Here is a 21,600-nt window from a genome sequence, read left to right on the forward strand (position 1 = left end):
ATGATGTGTGGGCAGAACGGAGGCTCAGCAGGTACCACAGTTGCCTTAGACCTCCAGGGTTATGATCTTTTTACCCAGAGTTTGCATGTTCCCCTCATGTCACATGGTTCCAGTGCCATGCAGTTGGGTGAACTGGCATCTCTCAATTGCCCATAGTGTGTGCATGGCTGTCATTCCCATTCAGAGTGTTGTCTTGTGTCCTTTTCTTCCCAGGATACGGTCAAGGTCCCCCTGCAAACTTGTAGCAGATATGAGGTTGAAAGATCGGTAGTAGATTGGAAAATAAAAGTGGGCTTTAAGTTAATGCATTTAGATTGATGTTTAAATCATGTGAATCATGCTGCGGCAGTATCAGTCCTATCTGATGTGGCATCCTAAGCGAGCGTCATCCGAGATAAACTGAAACTGGCTGACAAGTCAGCATCTGCTCAGAAGATGTCACCCTAGGCAGCAGCCTATGTGGCACGAGACCATGTGTTACACAATAGACTAGCATTTCTTCCAGGGTGTCTTGAGCATTATGCTGCTTGGGACTGGCTCCAATTTCGCTATTATTTTGTACTGGAAAAATGATTGGAAGATAGATGGAGGGAGAAATTGATAACATGCTTATTCGCCATTTGTGTAATTGCATAGGATTTTTTTTTACTTTTCACATATCCCATCCTGGTCTCTTATTTCATGCGCACAAACACACGTCCAAGCAATGCCCTGGGTCAGAGCACAGGGTCATCCATTTATAAAGTACCCCTAGAGCAGTTTTTAGGGCAAAGGGCCTCGCTCAAGGGCCCCGCAGTGATTATTCTGCCAGTCACGGGATTCAAGCCAGCAACCTTCTGCATACTGGCACAGACTTCCAACTCAGAGAGCCATTTCAATCAGTCTCAGTCTCAGATGAACCAAAGACCCAGATAACCACCAGCTCAGCAACAGTATAGCCCAAAGCCAGTCTACCACCTCCTAAATATATACATAAATGTGTGTGTGTTTGGGTGGGTGGATTATGTCTATATTACATTGTGGGGACCAAATGTTCCCCACAATGTAATAAAAACCTGTTATTTTGATGTTGATGTGAGGTTAGGGCCAGGTAGGGGTTAAGATAATCATTGTTAGAATTAGGGTTTTGCCGATAGAAATGAATGGAGAGATCCCATGAAGACATAAAATAGCATATGTTTGTATATCTTTCCTTCTGAAAAATTGCTGCAAATAAGTGACTATTTTTTGTGTCATGTGTATTGTCAGAATATGTGTTCAGTTGCCGAAATGCCGAATAAAAATCTTTCCTCAATATTTGTCTGATTGACTCATAGTGCTGGCACTGGAAACTCAAATTTAAAGTTTACATTTAAGAAAATACGGCATAAATATTCTATCCAATTATCCTTCTGCCATTACTTTTACAAAGAAAATAATGAATAAATGTTCTTTCTAATTATCTTTCTGCCTTAAAGGTCCCGCCCCCACAGTTCTTCGGGGCACTGCAAATGTGTTGGTAGATTCCGGAACATTCCCATTTTGTCTGAAATGTGGAAGTAGAGAAATTCAGATGCAGCCAGCTGATAGTATGAATCAGGCCTCATTCCCTAGAGACAAAGCCGTGCTTTACTACAGTCCTTAAGCTAGCTTTTTATTATAATGGAAAATATAAACCCAGGCATGAAACAAATCTGGAGTTGCACTTATTAAACATTGTAGTATATTGTCTTTGTCACATACTACTAATGACTTGCATTTATTCCAGCTTTAGGTTAGAGAAGCAGGGTTGTGTAACAAAATGTAAAATATCACTATTTCCCAATTTTTTTGGCATGACTTATAATTATTAAACAAAAAACGTGAGAACAGTCTTCTTAAAGCTTTAAGCTTTACAAGATGCTGGCACTGCAGACAGATATTCATCATAGTTCTAATTTTAACTGGCTGCTTAGAAAAATGAAACTGCTCACTTAATCATTATATTTTTAGAACTTGCAATCTTGCTTTCATGGGAATCGAGATAAGTGTCAGTGTTAGTCCTCACACTTTGACCATTGGGCTGTGATGATACATTTTCAAAGCTCTAAAACATAAAAGATATCAAGTGAGCTGATTTGATATCTTTCTGTCTTGCAGTATTGATAAAGCCATAGTGTGTGCATGCCTGTCATTCCCATTCAGAGTGATCTCTTGTGTGCTTTTTGTTTGGTCATTGTGCCCTTTGAAGTTAGTTTGTATGTGTACGACAGAAACAAATCTATATTTGTCCAAAACATTCCCAAAAATGACAAAACACTTTCTGTTTTGGTTTTCCTGCAGTCTGAAAACAGCTTTCTGATCCAATGATGTTTTGTGCATCAGAATTGAGCCTGTTGTTTTTGTGATCAAAGTAACCATCTTTTTTGCTTTCTGTTGTGCTTTTGCTACATTTTATTGTTGTGTTAAAAAGAAAATGCTTAGGGCTATTGTGTATATACCAGCTCAACTTGCTGGCCATAACAAAACCTATGCTCTTTATGCTATAAATGACATCTGTTTCCTTCTTTCTGAGTCCTGATCATTCCATCCAGAATGGATGCCCTTATTAATATTTCATTTCTTTTATTATTGCGGTGCTGATGCACAGAGTGACAAAATCAGGCTATCGTAAGAACGGAATAGTAATCAGATTCATTCTCTCAGTCCAGATTGTTCCTCTGTTGATGGGTTGCATTCCTTTTCCTTGATGAGCATGCATTCTGGATTAAGGATCCTTTTGCGTGATAAACAGCTGCAAGACTCCATGAAATGCAACTGTCTTTTTTTCTCTGATCATTTCTTGATTCATTGATCCATAATAACTGATGAGATGGTTAAAGAAAACTAATTTTCCTATAATGCAATCTAATCCACAACAAACCTGGAAAATTGTTTTGGGTTTTTTTTTTCTTTTTTTCTTTTTATGATAAAAATGAATCCCTGTAGCTGTGCTGAATGAGGGGAACGAGGGCTACTTAAGATGACAGGTTATGTAGATCTCTATACTCCTTATTGACTTTTTACTGAATTCACTTGTAATATCGTTATAACTGAGTGATGTGGTGGTTAGCATTGTTGCCTCACACCTCTGGGACCAGCGTTCATGGATCCATTTGTGGAGTTTGCATGTTTTCACACGTGTTGTCATGAGGTTACTGCCCAAAACATGCTGAGGTTAACTGGAGTTACCAAACTGCCCATACTGTAGTTGCGCATGTTTGAGTGACTGGTGTGTGAGTGACTGGTGTGTGAGTGACTGGTGTGTGAGTGACTGGTGTGTGAGTGACTGGTGTGTGACTGACTGGTGTGTGACTGACTGGTGTGTGACTGGTGTGTGAGTGACTGGTGTGTGAGTGTGCCTTGTGATGGGCTGGCCCCCTCATCCTGGGTTGTTCCCTGCCTTGTGCCCATAGCCTCTGGAATATGCTCTGGACCCCCTGTGACCCTGAATAATGGCTGGATGGATATCACTATACCTAACCTTCTATCATTAGAGGCTAATACGCTTTAATCTGGTTACTCAAATGAAAGATTAAGACTTTTTTGTGTTCCTAATAGCAAATATTAATGACAAATATTTAACAGGATAAAGTTGTAGGAGAAATTGTAATAAACAAGTTTACCTGTAAAAATTTAAAGTTATAGGTAATTATATTTTTTAATTGCAAGGTGAGCACCTTTTGTACTTGACAAAACTCCTTGATGGTAAGAGTATAAAGAGAAGCAGAACAAACGCATTTAATGTTTGGCTCCAGAATAAATACGAATCACATATTAGCATTTCTAAGTGTACGTGAACTGTGTGGCGATACTCAGTCTTGCTTTCAGGTTGTTGTCCTTTATAATGACAGCCGCAGGCCATTCACCAGTCACAGGACCTGAACGTGCCCCCCACCCAAAGTCATTTTTCCAACAATCCGAAGTTTCACTTTACTGTTCCTGGACCCTAGATGTGACTGACACTTCACTGGCAACATGTTACGCCCAACGGATGGTATGGTGAAGTCAGATGTACATTAAACATCACCATCCAATTAAGCACAGATAGTTTATCTTATCTTACATCCCCCAGTCAGCAAGGACTTAATTTAAGCAGTCCGGTGTAGTAACCAAAAAAATGTCTTTGTTTTAATTGCTTTAATCATTATTTATTTTCTCCTCATCTTTTTTCCTAAAGTCACTTGGCTTAATTCACAGTAATTCCATAATAACCATTTAGCTTTTTGATACTCCGAGGTCTTCCATACATTAGACACTGAATTCTGCTCTTTGTCTGACTACCAAGAAACTTGCATTGTTCTTACAGCTTGTTTCCAAATATAAATAAACTTGTGCCAAACGCATCACTTGTTTTTTTTTCCACTGAACTGAATAGTAGACAGATGCACATGGTAATTTTGTATCGATGCTATATGAAATATTTAAAATGGAAAATAATTGCAGTGAAATCTGTTGAGTTATTATGACTATGCTGTCTGGAGATTTGTTAATGCGCTTGCCAAAAAATTGGATTCATAATTAATCTCAATTATTGAAAAGAGAAAAAATACATTTCCACCAACATCCATCCATTTTGTGAAACCGCTTATTCTGTTCAGGGTCACGGAGCCCATTCCGGAGGTTACAGATGATAAGTGGGGAACAACCCAGGATGGGGCACCAACCCAGCACAGGGCACATTCATACACACTCATACCTATGGGCAATTTGGTGACTCTAGTTAACCTGAGCGGGCGGCATGGTGGTGCAGTGGTTAGGACTGTTGCCTCCCACCTCTGGGACCCGGGTTCGAGTCTCCACCTGGGTTACATGTGTGTGAAGTTTGCATGTTCTCCCCATGTCATTGTAGGGTTTCCTCCGGGTACTCCGGTTTCCCCCCACAGTCCAAAAACATGCTGAGGCTAATTGGAGTTGCTAAATTGCCCATAGGAGTGCATGTGTGAGTGAATGGTGTGTGAGTGTGCCCTGCGATGGGCTGGCCCCCCCCATCCTGGGTTATTCCCTGCCTCGTGCCCATTGCTTCCGGGATAGGCTCCGGACCCCCCATGACCCAGTAAGTTAAGCGGTTTGGAAAATGGATGGATGGATAGTTAATCTGAGCATGTTTTTGGATTGTGGGGGGGGGGGGAACCCCACGATGACACAGGGAGAACATGCAGACTCCACATACCCAGAACCCTGATTCTGAAACCCTGGTCCCAGAAGGGTGAGGTGACAGTGCTACCCACTGTACCACCATGCCAACCTTGTCTCCAGCAATGTAAAATGTTCGATTGTAGCTTAAATCAAAATAAAATCATTGAAGTTGATAGATATACAGATGTAGCCACTTGAATTTTCCACTGTTTCCATGATGGGGCCTTGGCTGGTCCTTGGCTGGTCCATGACAGGTCCCTGCTGGGTCCTGAGTATGACCTTGACTATAATGAGATCCCCCACGATGATGTAATGAACAAGGGGGGCAGCATGATCCACCCCTTACCTCTCTGTGTGTAAAGTACTTGCAATGATTTATCCATCCACCAGGGAGAGCAGTGATTATGAAAGCTGAAGTGACTTACCTGAAATCAGGTACAATACCTGATTTCAGGTATCTTAAATTCACTACAAGAAATGAAAATCTAAGCAAATATAATTTCTTTATATTTAGACAAAATTCCAATTTCATTAATAAACTGACTACACTGCAATAAATGGCCTGTGAAATTTAAGAAATTGTTTCTGTCGTGAGGCAAAGATGGCCTAAAACTAGCAAAATGTATTTTTAAGCAGTTTATTGTTGAAATTAGAATTTTGTATTTTACTTCCCCTTTTGGAGATGAGACGGACCCACGATGTGTGCAGTATAATAATTACAGACCTAAACAAAGTAATAAGATTGATATTGTCAAGCAATGAGGGACAGTGTGGTATATGAAAAACAGATTAGTAGCCCATCGAGCTTGTTTAGCACATGATGAAATACTTCATAGGCACGGAGGCCAAACCAGGTACAAAGCAGCAGCGTGTCCAAGTAATAGAATTATTTTGGGAGAGGAGAGTGACCCAAGATGTGTGTAACAGACTAATTACAGGCCTAAACAAAGTTAATACGGTTGACTGTGGAGAATAAAGGTGGACAGAGTGGAAAATGAAAAATAAAAAAACATATGGTTCTGTACTGTGCTTGAATAAAACAGACACATTCCTTAGTGTGTTCTGTCTGGCTAACAGTCTGAAAGGCTGCTGATGGCTGCATATTCACGGGGTGGGGATGGGGGGCAGTCACAATGATGTGTGAATGTGTCATTAACTTCTCTGCTTGGCCACAATGAAAAGAGATGTGTTTGCAGGGGATCAAGGTGAGGTTGCTTTCTTAACCTAAGAACACTGAACCAATGGTCAAGCAGGGTGGTGGTAGTATCATGCTGTTTTGCTGACAGCACTTTACATAACTACATTGCACAAAGAGGATGGAATGATGAAGAAGCACTAGATAGATAGATTGGGAATTTTTTGTCATAGTACCAGACTCAAAAAGAGGAACATAAAAGAAACATAGCATAATAAGTATTTACTGTGACCCTTTGGAGTCTGAGGCCTCTCATCCACTTTCAAAGTACTGTAGTCTGACATGCCTTAACATTTTACAGTTTTTCTGAATTGCTAAAACACATTTCCTAAAATCTCCTCTCCTTTAATCAAACCACTAAGCACAAACCCTAAAATTCAAGCTAAACTCACAAAAAAGTTAAAACACTACCAGTCAGAACTGTTGTTGGCATGTAAATTAGAAACCATAACACTATAGTAAAAAAAAAAGTATGGTCGTCTACCAAAAATATTTGTATACTGTACAGTTATGACTGATAACTAATATGTAACGTTTCCCGTATTCAGTACTCCAGAAAAGTTACTGTAAAGGACAAAGCCAAAAAGTAAACAAATGAGAGTCATATTACAATAAAATGTTGTGCAACTGCCAAGCCAGAGTCATGGAATAATATTCATTCTGCCTCATCACCATGTCTCAGGGCTGGGTATACCCAAGCTATCCCTTGTTGGGTGATGCAGAAAGAATCCTCTGTGTGACCCATTTGTACCTTTACATCGAAATTCAACTCCTATTCACCTATGACACATATTCTATGTTCTATTCACTCTTTGGCATTTAATGTTTAGAAATGTGTGTGAACAGTTTTGAGTCATTGTGTTTAAATGACTACTGTGTGCTGGCTGCGCTTAACCTCTGTGGCCTGTGTTTTCTATTTTGCATCAAAGTTAACCATAGCGCAAAATGTGTTTTGATGAATGAGAATGTGTTTTGAGTTTTGCAAAAAGGGTGACTGAGATCTGCAAGTTGTATCTAATTAGGTGAGCATGGTTTAAAGTTTCTCCAAACAAGTGACTGATAAATGACTTTTGGCAATTGGCATGCAGTTTTGTTCCCAAAATGATTTTTAATATTTCAGCAATTCGATAAAACTGAGAAATATTTCACTTATCTAAAAATCATTTATCCCAAAGTGCTACAAATGCTTTTATTCAGCACAAACTCAACACAAATAATCTGAGATCATTTAGAATGTGATTATTCTATTTTTTTTGTTAAAATCTACTTTAAACATACACTCTTCAAAAACCTATTTTCAGTGGTGCTGACAAATTGTAAAAATCACATTATAAACATTTCTAGCCAAGACTTTTGAACTCTGAAGCATAGGGGCTGGCTACACAAAGGTGAATGAGACATTCAAAGAATTGTATGAGGTTTGATTACTAAAGTGTTACAACTTTGAAGTGACTTTGGAGTCACCAGACCTTTGCATACTGTCAATGGCCCATCAGTCTGGAATGTCTGTCACTGCTCCTCACACTAATCAGTTTGGAAAGGCAGTGTGAATTTTACAGTTTTTTTCAATTGCTAAGACAGATACTGCAATACTGAAGTTGCTTTCTCAAAACTCTTCATACAGTCACCACAACATTAGCTTATGTGGGGTAAACCGTTAAGCATTTTCGCTTTGCTTTCATACAATTCATACATTGCATAATATCGCACTGAACACCGCAGCAATTTCCTGATGTTGTAAACCTGCTCAACATTTGGCAATAAAGTCCATTCTGATTCTGATTCTGATACAAAATGCAACCAATGACTAAACGCCTCAAAAATCATGGATTCCTGTCTCACTCACAACATTACATTTTCAGAGGCCATTTTGCACATAAGTACATACTGACCCTAAAACTGCTAGTAAAACAGTCAAAACTGACATATGTCATGCTAAATTACTATCAAGACCCTTTCTAAAATAGATTGTACAAACCACATAATATAAACAAATTATGTTAATTGACACAAGATCAAACAATGAATGCTGGATGTCAGGATATTTCTCCAGAGCAATGCCAAGGATGGATCAGGCATGTGAAGAGATACTACCCTAGATATTACCCATCTTAGCAACTGAAAAAAACTGTAAGAAAACACACAATACTAGCCTTTTTACAGTTTATAACATGCAGCAGATTAAATGTTCATGAATAAAATGTGCATAAAATGTACAAAACAATAAATGAATATTAGAACAACAAATTGGCACTCCTGATCAAGATGCCAAGCTTCAAAACAGTTCCTGTCTGGTTGAAGGCAGAGATAGAAAGCACATGCTTTGCACTTCCGAGGGGTTTTTGTATGTACTGTATAATATTATTTTGCTGGATTAGTATGTACCGGCATACTCGCTAGCCCTGTTTGTCTCTGGTGTTGTAAAACGGCTGTCTCTTCAGTTTACCTTAACTCCAACAAGTTATTCGGCTAAGCAAGAAATCCTCCTTTGTGAAATACCTCCAATCTCAACCCTATTGAAAATTTGTGGGTTATGCTTAAAAGCCGGGTCCATGCAAAGAACCCAACTAGTTAAAAAAATTGAGGTGGCTGCATCTGTACGTAATAGCAGGAAAATGAGGCTTCAAAACTGTGAAAGCGTCTAAGTAATAGCCAGAGGTGGCTATGCCACCCCCACCCCCCCCGCCAGTAAATATGTGGCCAACCCAGTTGCCATTCCTTACCAAAAAGTAAAAGCAAAAAAAAAAAATGTAAGTAAAAACTAAATATGGGGCATTTTATTCTGTAAAGCAGAGCTGGCCAACCCATCGATCAGGCAGCTGTGGCATGTCTCCACCTTGATCGCGAGATGATTAATGGATAAGGCTCGCAATCTGCAAAATGCTCTCCCCTGTACCTGGGGGGGGGGGGCTCCTTACCTTTTCATTAAACCAATCCCGTGGGATGTGGCCTTTTAATGATATCATTTTTAGAATGAAGGGGTTGAAATAATAAAGGGGGAATCAAAAGGAGAAGAAATAGGTAGAATGAGTGGAGTGAGACCTGGACATTTTAGATTCGTATTCATATATGTCTTCATGGTGTGGGGGTGGGGTGAACAGATAATAATAATAACTACACCCAGAGCTGAGCTACTGATATTTTATTCTAGCCTTACAGAACTTGTGGTTTCTATCAGTTATATCTTGCAAATCTGGAAATATATGAGTCCATCTGCGCAAGAATATTTTCGTACTCTTTTTCCTGACCACTGGCCTCTTTAATAACCTCTAAGCTTTTTTTCTTCTTTTCTTGCATTAAGAAGGTTCTCCGGGGAATCTTTGACGCTTCTGGTCCTTGTCGTACTTCACTGGTCGCCCTAATGCAGCCCTAAGCACCCAGCTTTGAGAGGTGCTATTTTTACACGCCTAAGAAGTCATTAAGCTGGGACCACTGCTTGCTAAAAGCAACTTTTCCTCCTCAAGCAGACTGACTGACTGCTAAAAGTGTGCTGTTTTTACAGCCGTTATAAATGCTTACTCACCACTTCAGCCATGTTTCTTTTGTAATTCATAAGTAGTTTTTTTTTAATTGCGAGTTTTCCTTGGTTATTGAATTTGAGACATTTATATGCACAACATAAACTGACTGAACATCCTTGTTAAGTGTCCATCTATCCCTATAGATAAGCTTTGATGACTGCTTCTCTTTGTTCAGGTACCTTGTCCATGGCATGTTTGAGGCTGTTTCCCTCAACATATGAAATGATTTTTCATTGTTCTGAGTGATGCACTGCCGGCACAGACTGTGAATTGCCTCATATCATTTTGAAAAATCCCATAGTGTTGATTGTCAGACCTATTTTACAGCCGACGCCTCCTGGCATTTAACCGAATATGACTCACCTTTGTAGCCATGTTTGTAATTATGATTTATAGACTTCAAAGTCAGAGTGCCTTTCATGTGATGATTCCATAATTTGTGTCCACCGACATAATGAATCGCTGTAATTGCCTGACACACCTTAATTTAAATATAATACATGAACAGAAAGTAGGCATTCCATTGAAAAGGGTTATATTTTCTAACCGTTATCTTTATTTAAAGAAGCATAACCTATTCATGTTTATAATGATGGACATTTTGTATGGAGTGATTCAGGTTAAGCACCCCAAGGTACTCCTGGAGACAAGGGCATAGGTTAGGTTTCTACGTTAGTCAAATCAGCCCCGAACCTCAGCCCCCTAAACAGACACAGTTCTCCCACAATTGCTAGGGACATGTCCTACCATCCATACCCAAACGCATGCGTTTTGTTTGAGGCTTAAATTTTAAAAATGAAAACTGATGCTGAAAGATCTGTGCCCATGTTTATTTCAGTGTCTCAAAGTAGAAAAATCATTTTAAGTGACTTAGGAAAGTGCTCATAACTTCCTAGTATTGATGAGAGCTTGAGTTCTGTCTGAACCCGTTAGGAGCTACCAGACGATGGCATTCAGGTATAGATTGGCACACACATTCTGGGAAAGAAGGAAGGTTTTTGAAACGCTGGACAACAATGAACTTCTAAAAAGATATTGGCTCGACAAAGCTAGACTAGAATTTCTTACTGACCTTGTAAGTGATGCAATTACAACATCTACAAGGAGGAGTTAAGCACTGTCAGCTGAAATGAAAGGGCTGGCAACTTTGCAGTTTTTGGCCCCTGGGAAAATGCATCTATTCAGCAGTGATGATCTGGGTACATCACTGGTGTTGCGGCAGCGTGACAAAAGTCAGGGGAATATAAAAAGAAAAGATTATAATTACAGCTAAAAGGTTTTAAATGCCTTGCAATAGTGGAGAGAGAGGAGAGGAGAGGAGCGGTAAGAAACATTTGTTGGTACATTGCTGCCGCACCCTCTACACAACCAACCACCTCAGGGAGGAGAACCTGAGTGCAGCCGGTGATTCTCAGCACCACACTAGCTCAAATGGAATGCAACAGTGTCAAGTTTTTTTTCTAGTGGCTGGGGTGTCAATCCTGACACCAACCCTCAAATTTTCCCTGAAAGTTGGAGGACCTGCTTGTAGGGCTGGATGTATATCAGTGTCATACCCAGGAGGGAGTAATTGCAGGTTAGGGGTCTTGCTCAAGGGCCCAACAGAGCAGAATCATTCCAGGCATTCGAACCAGCAACCTTCTGATTTCCAGCACAGAACCCTGGCCTCAGAGCCACCACTCTGCCCGAATATGACACACAAATAATCAGTTTAACTGGTTGTTTTAATGCATCTCATTTTACAGTACATACAATGAAATATACTGAAATAACCAATTAAACTGGTTATTGCTGATATTTACACTATACGTTGAACAAGGTGAGATTGCACTTGTAATTGACCTTTATAACTGTACCTGTACATTTTTACATGAATATCATTATTACTACTACTGTTTATTAATAGTAATAGAGGTAGTAGATGCAATAGATTTTTTATTCATCAGACTTTCTTTATATGCTAAGACTTTAGCAGCAGTATCAGAAAACTACAAAACATTACTATCATTACCAATTATATGGTTAAACTCATAGAACCATCCATCCATCCATCCATTTTCCAAACCGCTTATCCTACTGGGTCGTGGGGCGTCCGGAGCCTATCCCGGAAGCAATGGGCACGAGGCAGGGAACAACCCTGGATGGGCGGCCAGCCCATCCAAGGCACCCATAGGACCACATATTGTCAAACTAAAAGTTCTACTTGCTGAAAGTGGGTGTCGGAAACTTCGCATCTGTTTCTCGTGTCCTATTCTGAGCTCAGACAAATTCTTGTCCTAGTCACATTTTTAAGATGATCCCTAGAAGTGATTCTGAGACACCGGACTTGTTAGCTAAAGGTAACTCCTTCACCTCCTATGAGATGTTCCGCTACTGTCATCTTCTCAGGGCCATTGCACAGGGCCCTTAGCCCTAATTGTTGCAGGGGTGCGGCACGGTGACCCATCCTGTCCTGTGACTCCAGAAACTCGTTCTCACCTGTATATAGACCATATGGCCAAAAGTATGAGGACACCCTAATTAATCAGAGGAATTTCTTATTTAATCCTCACCCACTACTGACAGAGATGTATAATTAAGCACAGTGTTATGCAATCTCCTGCAGCAAATATTATCAGCAGAATGGTGGTGGTTGTACCAGACAGACTAGTTACTTTCCATTTGGTAACATTATAGAATGTTCTTTCCATCAAGTCAGTTCGCCACATCTCCGTCCTGCTGGTCAAATGCAAGTGAAGTGATTGTGGAGGACAAAGCATCTGGGAACTAGTTCAGTTGTGAAGTGGTCAGTCACCCAAGCTCACAGAAAGGAACCTGATCACCCAACATCAATACTCAACCTCAATGGTAGCAAATCATGCAATGTTCCAGCATTTAATGGACAACTTTGCCAGAAAAATAGAGGCTCTTAAAGCAACAATGAACTGTCCAAATTAATAATAATAGCCTTGGTTTAATAATGAGATGTTGGACAAATTGGTGTCCATATACATTTGGGCATTTAGTGTATGTCAGTGTGTCTCTTGAAAAACAAGGGATATGCAAAATATGCCTATTTCCTCACAGGGATAAAGAAACACTAATTTGCTTTGGTAAAATATCCAGCTACATACATTTTAGAGAAAATCATTGTATAAATTCTGACACTTATCTCTTACTTTACCTGTTGCATTGGCAATAACATTCTCATTTGCAGCTTTGTAAAATCTGTCTCACGCAATCCTGTCATTGTTCTGTTGTCTAGGTGTGACCACGGTGCTGACCATGACCACCCTGAGCATCAGCGCTCGGAACTCCCTGCCCAAGGTGGCCTACGCCACAGCCATGGACTGGTTCATCGCTGTCTGCTATGCCTTCGTGTTCTCAGCCCTCATAGAGTTTGCCACTGTCAACTACTTCACCAAGCGGGGCTGGGCTTGGGATGGAAAGAGCATCGTGAATGACAAGGTAACTACAGTAGCCTCAACACCAGTACTTTAGGACTAGATTCTGAACCGTCCTGTACTGAAGTACTGTACCTTTAAATTTGTCATATCCTTCAGCATATAAAGCAGGTGAAGAATGCAGAAAGAACTTGACTAGCACTTGAAAGTCATGATGAGGACACTAGTGATTAACCCATCTAACTTCCATGCACTCAGTGTGTGGTCTATACTTAAAGGTTGTCTTGATGTTTTAAGACTTGTTGGCTACATAATACTTTCCCATTGTCATTTGATATTGACACACAAAGACGAAGCAAAAAGGGAAAAATTGGTCTTGTGAATGTAAGTAAGTTTCTGATGAAACAACGATTATGGATAGTCCAGCTTAACACTCATTATAGTCACAATTAATATACTACAATTTTAGGTAAACAAAGACAATGACATTTCTGTCCATTTTGCACAGAGGACTGACAATACTGATTTTAAGATGCATATGTAATTTTGTCAGCTTAATTATCTAAAATATGTAAATCAAAACTGTGGCAGGCTGGAATTCAGGATAAAATCAGACAAAATACGAGCAAAGGAATATTAATCTGCAGCTCTGAAAATCTATTTTCCCTACACATTCTCTTTACGTCTGACATCTGACATGAATACTCTACCTATCAGAGAAATATTAATGAGCTGAGAGCATACTGCACATGGACAAGACGACTTGGCTATAAATCATAAAAGCATCACATGTGCCAAACCCAGGATTTTACAATATTCATACACTTAAGCCAGCAAGCTTACCCACTTTCAACACCTGGATCCCGTTCTTGGTTCCAGTTAGAAGGAACATTTACACATAATCTGAAATAATGCTATTTTGGTATAAAGGATTCCAGGTATGGGGCGGCATGGTGGTGCAGTGGTTAGCACTGTTGCCTCACACCTCTGGGACCCGGGTTCAAGTCTCCGCCTTGGTCACATGTGTGTGGAGTTTGCGTGTTCTCCCCATGTCTTCGTGGGGTTTCCTCTGGGTACTCCGGTTTCCCCCCACAGTCCAATGAGATGCTGAGGCTAATTGGAGTTACTAAATTGCATGTAGGACTGTATGTGTGAGTGAACCCTGTAATGGGTTGCCCCCCCCATCCTGTGTTGTTCCCTGCCTCATGCCCATTGCTTCTGGGATAGGCTCCGGACCCCCTGCGACCCAGTAGGATAAGCGGTTTGGAAAATGGATGGATGCATTCCAGGTACATGGGTGTGAACACAAGGGGGTCCAGTCATTTGTAAACTGTTTGGGTCTGAGAACACATGGAATTTATTGTAAGCTTATTCACAGAAATGTTTATGGAAGGTCACGTTGAAGTACTCTTGATTGGAAATGATACTAATTATCGTAGACCATGTGACACTTCTGAATGGAGGGTAATAAGGTCATGTCCGTGCTAATTATATTACTGACATAAATTGAAAAACTGTTTACAGATCACATTTCTCCCTTTGGGGAAGAAAGAAAAATGTTTTTATTATTTTTTAATTATATGCACAATTTTTTGGGATTTTATTTAACAGATTGTCATTTGTGAATTGTTATTCAAGCTAAACAGTTGATTACTTTAAATTACTTTAAAATACTGTTTGATTACTTTAAATTACATTTTCTTTGTTAAATTTTCTTTTAAGTTAAAATGTTCAGTTATCAGACATTATTCTTAAAGAAAATAAAAAGCTATTGGGGAGGGGTGGGGAAATGGCAATTTAATTTATTTAAATTAATTTAATTAAACACTTTCAAATTGATTATTCTACCAAAGACATATGAAACCAATCAAAGGGTCAGACCAACAAGCCATAACAGTCGAACAAGCGAAACTATTCAAACAAACCTGATGAGACTGATGTAAGTGATTAGCTAAGGTTTCATCCTGATTAGAAACCCGAATAACAGAAAAGTCGGCTTTACTGGCTGACTGTTTACTATCCACTTTAGCTCATTAACCGTAAGTGCCGCTGGGTATGACTGATTTGCATAACCTCCTGGAGCAGCCAAGCCCAGAAGTAAATTCCACTTGGAATTTACTTTGGAAACATGCAACAACCTCACTCTGAACTGAAACATTTAATTTTCATTACAAAAATAACACAGGCCCCTTAAGTATTGAAGATTATTAATCTTGTAAACAGGAATATAGTAAAATACCACTTTCTGCTGCAATCAGCTGAAATATTTGCACAGTGCATTGTAGCCATCAAGAAAGACATTGGCTGTTAACATCTTGGAACAAAGTTACATTTGCTAAGATTTTGATAGGGTCCATATACAATTGTATATGCTACTTTAACTTTTTCCTGTAAACAGTAAGCTACTATTTGCAGGTGATGTTCACTTACATATTGTAGGGATCTATGGGTGTAACGATATACTCAGCCCACGAGACGAAACACGATATTGGGTTCACCAGAATGAGACGAGACGATATTTTAACAATATTTTAAGGAAAGGCCTTTTATTAGATTAATTTCAAAGACAAAAAATGCTAAATACTGCAGATGTATGGAGAAATGTTTTAAATAATCACCATCATCATATGCAGTAAAGAACAGAACAAATATCTAGCACCATAAACTATTTCACCACAATCGCAAATGACAGGCTTCTCTCCTATTTGACTACTCAATTGAACATAAAATACAATATAAATAAAACAATATAAACAACAAACATAAAACATTTTTTTTTTATGTTTTCTTCACCGGTGCAGTGGATTTAAGTAAAGAGCTATGATGGTGTTCAAAATGGCTTTGCATAGTAGTAGCATTAGTCGCTGTGTACGCCATTATTTTCCTACAATGATTACAGATGATTCGTGTTTTTTGTCTGTCACCATATCACTGTTTATATTTCCACCGGGTACCCAAAATGCTGCCACGTAAAAGATTTAAAACTATCTGGAGCATCTACTATGGCGATTTTGTCAGTCGTCCACAAGCTTACATCAGCTGATTTGCAGAGCCTTCGTGGGACCCGCTTTTCACTCAGACGAGAGATCTCGTCATGTTGTAATATCGCGAGATCTCGTGACACAAGACCAAAGATTTTGCTAATCAAACTCCATTATCACTATATTTCACTGGAAAAATAAAAACTCATTCTTAGGCCTAAAAATAAACCAGTTAAAAAGATAAAAGAAACAAATTGTCAAAGAAGCACAAGAGTCGCAGTGTGCTTCAGCGTTGACCTTATGTTATTTATCCAGGAGTTTGCTGAGACTTTGAAATGTACCTCAGTCTGTCAGTACCCTGTTGTCTCAGCAGTTTAGCTAATTTGCTTCCTTTGCACAAGACAAAATATACACAGTCGACTTATGCTTAGCTATAGCCCAGCAAATATATATTTAGTGTGCTTACCACCCTTCAAACACTTTATGACCTCAAGATTAATACTGAAAGGCATGGATTTTCTTGATCGCTTGTGATTATCTACATTACCATAAGTCTATTTAGAGGATGTTTTTTTTATCTTAAGTAATGTTCAGTTGAGAGGGCAGTGTCAGCCAATCCCTGGAGCAAGTGAAGTTAAAGGCTTTGCTCGAGAGCCCAATGGTGTCATTACTCTGCTGACCGCAGGTTTTGAACCAATGACCTTCCAGTTGCAAGCATGGAGTCGGAACCCACAGACCCACAGACCGCCCCTAATCTCCTGCTTTAGTCACTTCCTTTATTGCTTTGCATGCTGCAAAATTGAATAATAAATTTTTTTGTCACAAATCCCATTTTCTAAACTAGTTAGCGTGTGGTGACAGTGTACTGGACGCTTGCTGGTTACAAATGTATAGTATCACAATATTCTTTTGGATTTTAGCCCACTAACGAGTTTTTTTTTTTTTCCTTTACTCTTCTGATATTTTTCTGGGAGAAAGATTTAATAATATTCAATTCAATTCTTATGCAATAAGAAACTGCTTCAGACTTGCTATATCTCTGAGATGCAGGGAATTAACTTGAGGAGGAGGTAACTGGAGTAATAAAGGATTAGCATAACCTGAAAACTGAAATGCTGAATTCTGTATTCTTAATAAGTGTAGACAGTCCCCGGGTTAAGAATGTCCGACTTACGGACAACTCGTAATTATGGATGGACTGCCAAAGGTACATTAGTGGGCAAAATTGCAGAAAGGGTTCCTGTTTTTTGAGATGACAGAACTTTATTCCAGTTGCTCCAGTTACATATTTAATCAAATGTATGATGTTTATAATATTCTTTGATTGTTTAAAAACCTCTCCACCAAATCATCATCACATAGTTAGGTGTTTGTACACACCGGAGTATAACCTGATGTGTTCGATGGATCGTTCTCTAACCTGAGCCTGGACAGTAAAATGCCTGTCCCAGCTTTTGTCGTTCTCTTTTGTCTCCCCCCCCCCCCCCCCCCCCCATACACACATACAAACATCTATGTTAGCAAGATTCCAAAGAACCTCTTGTTGATTGGCCTGTTTTTGTTTATCATGATTCTCTTCAGTGTTCTGTCCTTAGACACTGCCAGAGGTAGATTAGTGTGATCGGCATAAGAATTAAATTCTGTCATATGCTTTTTATGATCATATGTCCTTGTGATGGATGGTGGAATCATAAAAATATGATATAGATGCGGTATCATGTCCCCATTCTGATTCTTCATGGCTGATGACAGTAGGAACACAGTACCTGTCATGATTTAAATGATTACATGCATGCAGTATATGAATAATTTTACTATGTGTTTATATCTCAGAACAGAAAATAGCACAGCCTTGATTACATCCATCCAAATATTTTCCGTAACCGCTTAGATGGAGAACCTGGAGCCAATCCCAGGAAGCGAAAGGTGGGGGTATCCTGCAGTGGGAGTTGGTCTGTCACACACACACACACACACGCACACACACACACACGCACACAGTGGCCAATTCAGAGATGACTTATCTTTGTAAACAGGCTGGTTTTTGCACTGCGTTAGGATATCAAGGAAGAAGCACGCAAGTATGCAAACTCGACCACAAACAAAACACGGAAATGTGCTGACCAATCACTGATGCCAGAGATGTCCGTGTCACTTTACCTTAGAATGCTGAACCAAGCTCTACAGCTTCAAAAGTGCATATGTAACACATATTATAAATGAAGAGTTGCATTTTTTTTATAGGTATTCCCTATAAGCTGTAATCTTATGCATTTTATAGGCAAAGGGTTCGCAAAAATGAATGTACTCCCAATTCTTTCTAACAATTTAACTAACTGCACCATGTGTCTTCATGCATTGAAATTGACAGCTTTTATATTTAATAAAAATATATAGATATGTACATGTTCCCACTGAGAAGAATGTCATATAGTTTTGGGTCAAGTCTCACTGAATAAAAGCATCAGCTAGTCTGACTGGAATGTAAATATAAGGATAGTTGATATTGTCCTCAATTTTCAGAGCCTCCATCTGGCTGAAATGGACCTGTCCTGGTTACAGAAGGGGTTTCTCATACCATTGAGATAACAATATTCAAGCTTAACAAGGTTTTAAAGAGAAGTCTGGTAGTGGGGGATGGGTTTTGGCTAGAGAAATAAATGGAGTGTGACCCAGGTCTGCGTGCAGTGGGGATGGCAGCCAAGCCTATAGGAAGGGGGGCCAGTGATCCAGCCATCTGATTGGCTGGTGGGCTATGGGGGGGGTGCTGAATGGGTAGTGAAAGTAGGAAAGATATAAAGAATCAGGTCTGATGGGCAAGTATGCTTACACACACACTCTCACACACACTCACACACACACACACACCGGGAATTTGTCTCCGGTTGTCAATGACTGTCCAGCTTTCTTACACGACGAATCAACATACAGCAGAGAAGTACACAGTTAAAATTATACAGTGGTTACATACATACATGCATACACACATACATACAACATGCTTGTGCAGTGTATTACCATACAGAAAAGTGCTAAACTTCATGTCAGTGCAAGGAAAGTTAGAAAAAATACTGTGGATGGTACAATAAGTTAGTTATTTACAACAATGAAGTATTGTGTGGTAACATGACTATAATGCAAGGATAAATAGTCTCTTTGGAGGTACCAAAAAATCTGTCCATACTATTTTAGCCTATCTTTGTAAAATAGACAACCAATCATTCCTTTTCGCAATTTTATTGGTTCACTCTGTCACATACTAAAGGCACGCAGGTATACATTAGACAATTGCTTGATTGAATCACTTTTCAGGAGAAATGAAACATTGTTTCAATGAGCTGTAAGGGCACCACCAAATTAGTCTACATCTAGTGAAGGATATGATGGAGAGAACTGGTCTGCTCATCGACATGTCTGTCCCCAATGAAAGAAACCCCTCCCTGAAAACTATAGAAAAACTCTCCAAAATACAAAGCTCTAGAAATAGAAATTGAGAAGTTGTGTGGCTTGAAAACCAAAATCAAGAAAGGGGAGGGAAAATTACAGCAACAGAATCCCAGGTGATATCAGATGGTCCAGAATATCATGCTGCTTGGCACTGCTCATGTACTGAGGAGGACATTAATCCATCAAGTGAACCATCACCCCCTAATGGTAGCTCCAAGTTCAAAGGATGGACTTAACTTGAATAGAGCTGAATAGAGCAGAATTTAAAGGATGATAATGATGATGATGATGATGATGATGATGATGATAGGGGGTGGCATGGTGGTGCAGTAGTTAGCACTGTTGCCTCACACCTCTGGGACCAGGGTTCGAGTCTCTGCCTGGGTCACATGTGTGTGGAGTTTGCATGTTCTCCCCATGTCGTCGTGGGGTTTCCTCTGGGTTCTCCGGTTTGCCCCCACAGTCCAAAAACATGCTGAGGCTAATTGGAGTTGCTAAATTGCCCGTAGGTGTGCATGTGTGAGTGAATGGTATGTGAGTGTGCCCTGCAATGGGCTGGCCCCCCATCCTGGGTTGTTCCTTGCCTCATGCCCATTGCATCCAGGATAGGCTCAGGACCCCCCACGACTCAGTAGGATAAGCGGTTTGGAAAATGGATGGATGGATAATAATAATAATAATAATAATAATAATAATAATAGCAGCAATGACGACACTGTTTTTACCCCTGTGGGGAAATTCTTTTTTTGCTTGCCCCATCTTGCTCTCACAGACACACTATATGGACAAAAATATTGGGACTGACCTGTTAATCATTGAATTCAAGTGTTTTATTCAGACCCATTGCCACAGATGTCTAAAATCAAGTGCCTATCCATGCAGTCAGGTTCACAAACATTTGTAAAAGAATGGGTCGTTCTGAAGAGCTCAGTAAATAAAAGCGTGGTACTGGCATAGGATGCCACCTTTGCACAAAGTCAGTTTGTGACATTTCTTCCCTGCTAGATATTCCACAGTCAACTGTAAGCGGTATTATTGTAAAGTGGAAGCATTTAGGAACAACAGACAAGCATGAAGTGTCAGACCGTGTAAAGTAACAGAGTGGGGGCGCTGAGTGCAGAGGCGCATAATGAGTAAAAGTCATGTTCTGTTGACTCAATAACTGTAGAGTTACCAACTTCCTCTGGCATTAACCCCAGCAGAAACACTGTGTGCTGGAAGCTTCATGTTATGGGATTCCATGGCCAAGCAGCAACATGTAAATCTCACATCACCATGCACAATGCCAAGAGTCGGATGGAGTGGTGTAAAGCACACCGCCACTGGACTCTGAAGTGGGGAACTTTGTGGGGACAGTTGAGGGAAGGCCCTTTTCTGTTCCATCATAAACATATGGACCTGTGCAATACGTCCATTTGTGAAATTCCCTTGCTAATGGATATTCCACAGTGAACTGTTAGTGGTATTATAACAAAGTGGAAGCAAATGGGAACAACAGCAACTCAGCCATGAAGTGGGAGGCGACATAAAATCACAGAGTGGGGACAACACATGCTGAGGCGCACAGTGTACAGAAGTTACCAACTGTCTGCAGAGTCAATAGCTACAGACCTCCAAACTTCATGTGGCCTTCAGATTAACTCAAGAATAGTGTGTAGAGAACTTCATGGAATGGGTTTCCATGGCTGAGCAGCTGCATCCAAGCCTTACATCACCAAGTGCAATGCAAAGCGTTGGATGCAGTGGTGTAAAGCACGCTGCCACTGGACTCTAGAGCAGTGAAGATGTGTTCTCTGGAGTGATGAATCACGCTTCTCTGTCTGGCATGAGTCTGGGTTTGGCAGTTAGCAGGAGAACAGCACTTGCCTGACTGCATTGTGCCAAGTGTAAAGTTTGGTGGAGGGGGGGGGGTTATTGTGTGGGCTTGTTTTTCAGGG

General features: G+C 40.0%; 1 protein-coding gene across 2 annotated transcripts in view; it reads left to right on the forward strand.

Moving 5' to 3' along the window:
• Positions 1-21,600, forward strand: part of LOC125721158 (gamma-aminobutyric acid receptor subunit alpha-2-like) — an 80,683-nt gene that overhangs the window by 50,005 nt on the left and 9,078 nt on the right. For both annotated transcript variants that reach the window (XM_048997185.1, XM_048997186.1), the window contains one exon: positions 13,097-13,299. In XM_048997185.1, coding sequence (XP_048853142.1) covers positions 13,097-13,299 — 203 coding nt within the window. The remainder of the gene's footprint in view (positions 1-13,096; positions 13,300-21,600) is intronic.

This window comes from Brienomyrus brachyistius, unplaced genomic scaffold, assembly GCF_023856365.1.
Source record: "Brienomyrus brachyistius isolate T26 unplaced genomic scaffold, BBRACH_0.4 scaffold32, whole genome shotgun sequence".
Taxonomy (NCBI): Eukaryota; Metazoa; Chordata; class Actinopteri; order Osteoglossiformes; family Mormyridae; genus Brienomyrus; species Brienomyrus brachyistius.